The sequence below is a fragment of the Nematolebias whitei genome, chromosome 15 (genome assembly GCF_014905685.2).
Source record: "Nematolebias whitei isolate Nwh7 chromosome 15, NemWhi1, whole genome shotgun sequence".
NCBI lineage: Eukaryota > Metazoa > Chordata > Actinopteri > Cyprinodontiformes > Rivulidae > Nematolebias > Nematolebias whitei.
In genome coordinates this window covers 21,734,637-21,741,065 of record NC_056512.1, presented here as the reverse complement: position 1 = coordinate 21,741,065, position 6,429 = coordinate 21,734,637, and the positions used below count along the sequence as shown (strand labels likewise).

Genomic DNA, 6,429 nt, shown 5'->3' with positions numbered 1-6,429 from the left:
CTTGTCCTTTTTTCTTCAATGTCATGTGAAAGTAAAATTCAATGCTCGTCTCTTTGCTCTTGCTGCCGCTCACCTGGCCTCTGCAGCTTTGTCTCTAACAGAATTGTCTTTAATCAGAAACGTCTTTCTAATCTTAACTGCTGAATCCCCATCTGGCTGGAAGGTGATTGCGAGGAATTGTTTTCTGTGTGGAGGCTTAGGGAGTGGGGAGGAGGGTGGCTGTTTGTGTTGCATGCTGGGAAGTTGTGTTCCATCAGTTAAACATCTGCCATTTTCTTCTTTATACCCAATATGGCACAAGTCGATGTGTTTTTGTTTGCATATAATCTTTCATTCAGTTCGTGTCTCCATGGTGACGGTGACGGTCTCGAAGTTGAAGCTTTGAGATGGGAGCGCTTCATGGGATCACATTTAGATTATACAGGATTTATGAAGCTCAATCAGCATGCAGCGTCTGTTATATTCATCAGTGCATTCTGCAGCTGACAAACTCCAAAATTCAAAGCAATTTATTCACAGATTTTAGTCCTTTTTTGTTTAACTTGCTCTCATTTCTCGACATTTGTATCATCGTAAAAGTCCTTTTAAACATTTATAATGCCGTGAAGATAAAAACATATCTGATACAAGCTTGGCTTCTGGGTTTTGGATTTACTGATGTAATTAACTGTCAGCTGGAGAACAATAGACTAACAGGGTTTTTTTTCTGTCTTCACAGTTTAGACATCCAAACAGGATAAAAACAACCTGCAACCAGCAGCCTATGTTTCTGAGGGACCTTTGCAAAGATGACGCTAAAAAAATCAAACCCTTCTCAGTAAACCATAGGTACAAACTTCTTACAGCTGTGCTCCCTCTCGTCAGCATCGTCATTTGAACATTTTGTTCTCAGAGCGACTCTAACCTGGTGCAGTCATGCATCTAGAGATAAAGGTGGCCCTGAACTTCATCGTGTCCTACCTGTACAACAAGTTGCCTCGACGTCGAGCTGACCTCTTCAGTGAGGAGCTAGAGAGAATATTGGTTTCTCGTTTTGAAGGACACTGGTACCCCGAAGCCCCTCTCAGGGGTTCTGCTTTCCGCTGCATCCATTTAGGAGCACCAAGGGACCCTGTGGTGGAGCTGGCCGCCAAAAGAAGCGGACTGGACACGGAGGAGGTGCGTGCAAATGTTCCTGCAGAGCTCAGCGTGTGGATAGACCCTTATGAGGTATCTTACCAGATCGGAGAGAAGGGGCAAGTGAAGGTGCTCTACCTTGAGGACCCCCCAGGCCTTGGTTGTGACAGTGAGCGGGCTGAGGGCCAGATAAAAGAGTGCAAAAAGGAAGCAGAGGCTGAGGAGGCCAAGAACCTTGGCTTTAACCCTGACGCACAAGTGTTTGTTCCAGTTGGAAGTCAGGCGTCTCCGGCCCTCATGCCATCCCTCTCCAGCTCTCCCACACCTCTGTCTACTCCGTCTTGCCCCGGGCTCTTCAGCTACCCTAACTCCAGTACACCCACAGACCCTGCGGCCCACTCTTCCAACACCTCCACTCCTCCTCCTCCCAGCAGTGGGCTGCCCTACCTCTCTACTCAGCAGCTGCCCTCCACTCTTCCTCCCACCCGCCCGCAACCCATCACCTTCACCACCGCCAGCTTCGCCGCCACTAAATTTGGCTCCACTAAAATAAAAAAGTCCAGTGGCGCTGGGTCGGCGTCCGGCTCTGGCGTCATCGTGCCGCCTTCTCAGAGGATGCTGACCCGTTCTCCCACCACCATCTCAGCGCCAGAGCTGCTCAAGCACAAGCCCCTGTCTCTGTCTTTGCACTCACTTGGAGGTCCCATCCCCAGCCAGCTCTCGCCCAGCGCCAAAGAGTTCGTCTACCCAGGATCCCCGGGCCCCCTTTACTTTGACACAGACACCCAGTCCATGCAGCCTCATACCAGCCATTTCCAACATGCTGTCGGTGCCAATCCGACCTTTGACCCGTTCTCCAGCTCTCCTGCTCAGAGCGTGGGCATCATTGGCAGCAACGGAGGGATCTCGTACATGGAGAAGCCTCCATTTGTTGACGGTTTAGGAAGCTACAGTTTGCAATATCCCAGCCAGTCCTTCCAGCCCGTTGTGCTGGCCAACTAAGCCTTCATTTGTAATAAGAACTGTTGAAATGAAAAGTTGGACAATGCTCCATATGTTCAGTTTTTCTAACAAATTGTACTAACCCTAACGAATGTCAGGAATTTTACTACAAAGGTTCAAAAGTAGAACTTAATCCTCTGAATATTTAATGTTTTGGGTATTTGACACCCCTAGTCTCATGTGTCCGGTGTTCCTCGTCACGTTCTCTGCATCGACTTTAACAGGAGAGGGTGGGTTTCTTTCTACCATTAGTTCTTACTGATCACTGATTTCTGATGAATGTTAATGTGGGAGGCGTTCATGTTCTCGACTCGTACTCTAATGGACTTGACTACAGTACAGCTCCATTTTTTTTGTTGTTTTTTTTAACTGCACTGTCATGCTGTGAAACAGGACTTTGCCAAGTCCTGCAGGGAACGTCCGCTGTGGAAAACTCAGCACTTTGCTCTGCAATCTGCTCTGCCCTACTTGCCACAAATACAGAGGAGGAGGAGGGGGCTCTTGTCTACGTGTGCAGTCCTTCTGTTTTGTTGTGGCTCGATGGAGGAGCTGGTTGTTTGTGTGATGGGTGTGTTATCTTTTAATTGATGTACATTGAAAGCCTGTTATCGTTTGCTGGAACAGTCGAGCCACCAGGGTTTAAATGATGTGAGAGCAGGGGACGGAGCAGAAAGGGCAGCGTTGCTGAGTTGGAACGTGACGATGAAGAATGTATTGTAGCTGCTAAGAAAAACGCTCGGTGTGTGTGTGTGTGGGGGTCTTTGTGAATGTGGTCGAATCTGGATTTTTAAACTCTAACCACGTGCTGATGCCTCAATCAAAACACGCAGGGAAACGACTGGACATTAAACGCGCTTTATGCATTAACGTGCACACCCATGATGTTCCAGTCAGCAGTGTGTGAAGGTGAACAGGGGGAGGGGTGTGTGCAGCAGCTAAGCAGTAGGGATTGTGATAAATGGCTTAGCATGACTTTGACGATGAAGGAGAGGTTTTTCCTCTGCATGAAAAGGAGAGAGGGGAGATGGTTTAAAAAGGAAGACAAGAGGGGTGGGAATCGGGGAGGGAGAGAAACTTCTAGATGATGCTGTTGCCTTTGCAACGACCAGGATGTGCTGGGCTTGAAAAGCGGCACGTTAAAACCCAGAGCACGTTTCTGGTGAGGTAAAATGTTCTCAAAGCCAAAGGCTCGCACTATTCTCCCACTTCTTGAAATTCTCTGGCGGTCTCTGTTTCTCAAGCTGTTGCAAAGAAAGAAAGAAAGAAGAAAGATGGGGAGAGAGAGAGAACCAAACCATGCAGTGCAAGTTGCTGTCTCTGCCCAGCTGCAGTGACGTGAACAAAGAAAGTAAAGTTTTCTTTGTGCGTGCAGCTTTAATGGACAGCTTGTCACACGTCTGAGACTGAGGTTGTATATTTAACAGCTGGAGTTGTAGGTCACTACAGTGAACCTCCACATGTCCAGCTGTTCAGGCACTTTATTACTGATGTCACCCCAGCCATCAGCCCTAAACCCTTCTTTTACCCTCCGCCTGGTTGTTGCACATTTTTATTATGAAACACTTTAGAGATTAAAGAAGAAGCTAAAACTGCATTGCATCACAATAAGAGGTGCCGTCAGACATTTGTTCTTGGCTTCTTAGCTGTTTACTTGAATATTTTCCAGATCTGAAGCTTTTCTTTTCTTATTGACTCCTGTAGGTTTTGTTACGTGACATGTTTAAATTTATACCTTTTTTTTTTTTCCCCATATAATTAAAATGGTACAGTAGTTGGAAAATATTTTTTGATGATTTGTTTCCTAGTTCTTCTTTTGTTCTTTGCCTTTGTTAATTTTTTTGTTAAATATTTGTGAGAATAAAATGGTGGCAGGATGATGTATATAAATTTTTCATTTTTGTGATCTCTTACTGATTTTTTTTTTTTCCAGAATTTATTATGAAAATATGCAAACTGAGACAAAATAAAGATGTACAGAATAAAGTACTGAATGTGTATTGTACCTTTTACAGTATTTGTTGAGTAAGACGGGTAAATGTATAGTTTTAAAGATGGATTTCGAGAAGTGAATGTTTACGGGGGTGTAGGAAAAGATGGCCAATCTGACTCCCACATGGAATTAAACCAAAAATCCACAAAGTTTTAATCGCACAGTCCATTCTCTCCTTTTCTTGTACAAGTTGCACATAATGTGACCGCTTCGTAGCCTTGTGTTCAGTTTTTGTTTTTTGGTCCAGATGCTGCTTCAGTACTTAGATTTAAATGATCAAAGTACCTGTTCAGACATCCCTGATTTCATCCAATAAAACTAACTTTTTTTTAAACTCTTCCCCCAGTCGGCCAGGTTTTGTTGCTGATGGGCCATATTTCCACACTCTGCTTACACAGATGCTTGCCCCTCTGCAGTGCGGTCTAATGCCATATTTTCAAATTACCTCTGAAGAGCCGAGGGGTTTGGATCACTCCACACTTGAGAAAACAAAATCAGAGCTTCTGTATAATTTGAGATTTGCTCCTACAGTTTTGGAAGGAAGGAGGAAATGAACGTAATCCAGGTCGTAATCCAGGTCGAATTGTCGGATCAAATGTGGATGTCCTGCTTAGGATAAAAATGACAATTGAATTAATGTTTTTTAACCAAACTGCTCTGAGTGCAGGCTACACTAAAATCAGGGTTGAAATTACTGAAGATTGAGAGGAAAGATTTTTGTATCCTGATGTCCTTTGCTTATATCGACGTGTTCGGTTGATTTTGCACTTTGGAATATTTCTTTGTCATAAAAGGAAGTTTATTTTCTATGTAAACTTTAACATTTAAAAGTACAATAGATGTAATTGAAAGTTCAAATTATATATCTATGTATAGATATATATATATATATATAGATATAATCTTTAATCCCTGCCTGTATTTTGTTTATTTCTGTTTTATGTGATCTGTACACCCTGTAGATGTCTAATGAATCTTTCACTACTGAAATGCAATGACCTGTTTTCTGTGCTGCCCCTCTGGAATGGGGAGTTACTACTGCGGTTTCTTATTGTATCAATTCTTTTTTTTAAGTTTATAATAAAACCAGATTGGCAAAAAAATATATGCATGGAAATCGATGCATTTCTGTCGTCCTCGTCGTTTGTGTGAAGAGTTATGAAGCAAGAGAAGCCGATTAGGCTCCACCTTTTAGTGTGTGTGTTGGTGAGGTTAAAAAGAAAAATCCTGCAAGAGAAAGCACAGAGCAGTGTGTCTTATTGCTGAAAACAAATTCAGAGGAGGTTTGATCAATAATTCAAAGCGGAGTTGGAATTCTTGGATCGAGAGCAGCCAGATTGCTCACCACCCACCTCAGCTGGACTCATCCCAGCAGATATTTCCTTACATTTCATCAGCCGGCACTCTGTCCGACTTAAAAACCTGCTAAAACCTTGCTTTGCTCATGTGAGGCGAGCCTGTAAGGCTGTCAGACTTTAGAGACGTGATTCTTACACGTGTGGCTCCATGGATAAATTCTGGGCAACTAACATCTTACTTGTTGTAGATGAATGACCTGAAATAGAAGTGACGAGCTGAGAAGAAGTCAGAGGAGCCAAGACTGGAATGGATTGCTGCCATCATTAAACCACTCCAATCTCAGAAACTCAACTACAGTTTGTGCAAATGTTTATATCAACATTGTTTATTTACATAGAGTTCTGTTTTGAAGTGCAAATAGGTTTAGGTTGATTTGTCATGTGCAGACCAACACAAGATCAATAATGCAATGAAACGCACAGGACGAGAAGAACCGCCTTGACTGCCCCCCCCCCCGCCCCCAAAAAAAGAAATACCAAAGCATGCAATAAGAATACAAAAGACACCAAATGTGAAAAATAAATAAATCTACAGCAGCATAGTCCTATTAGCAGTGTGGTACTGTTAGCAGTGTGGTTCTGATAGCAGCAAGGTTCTGTTAGCAGCATGGTACTGTTAGCAGTGTGGTTCTGTTAGCAGTGTGGTGCTGTTAGCAGTGTGGTTCTGTTAGCAGTGTGGTGCTGTTAGCAGTGTGGTCTGTTAGCAGTGTGGTGCTGTTAGCAGCATGGTACTGTTAGCAGTGTGGTCTGTTAGCAGCGTGGTACTGTTAGCAGTGTGGTCTGTTAGCAGTGTGGTACTGTTAGCAGTGTGGTACTGTTAGCAGTGTGGTCTGTTAGCAGCGTGGTACCGTTAGCAGTGTGGTCTGTTAGCAGCGTGGTACTGTTAGCAGCGTGGTACCGTTAGCAGTGTGGTACCGTTAGCAGTGTGGTCTGTTAGCAGCGTGGTACTGTTAGCAGTGTGGT

General features: G+C 44.0%; 1 protein-coding gene across 1 annotated transcript; it reads left to right on the top strand.

Annotated features, from left to right (window-relative positions):
* The first annotated feature begins 915 nt into the window (after window positions 1–915).
* On the top strand, window positions 916–2,204 carry LOC119422122 (protein Tob2). Its single transcript, XM_037689473.1, has one exon. It carries the CDS (start codon window positions 916–918, stop codon window positions 2,116–2,118), a length of 1,203 nt encoding a protein of 400 aa, XP_037545401.1. The 3' UTR covers window positions 2,119–2,204.
* Window positions 2,205–6,429: the final 4,225 nt, after the last annotated feature.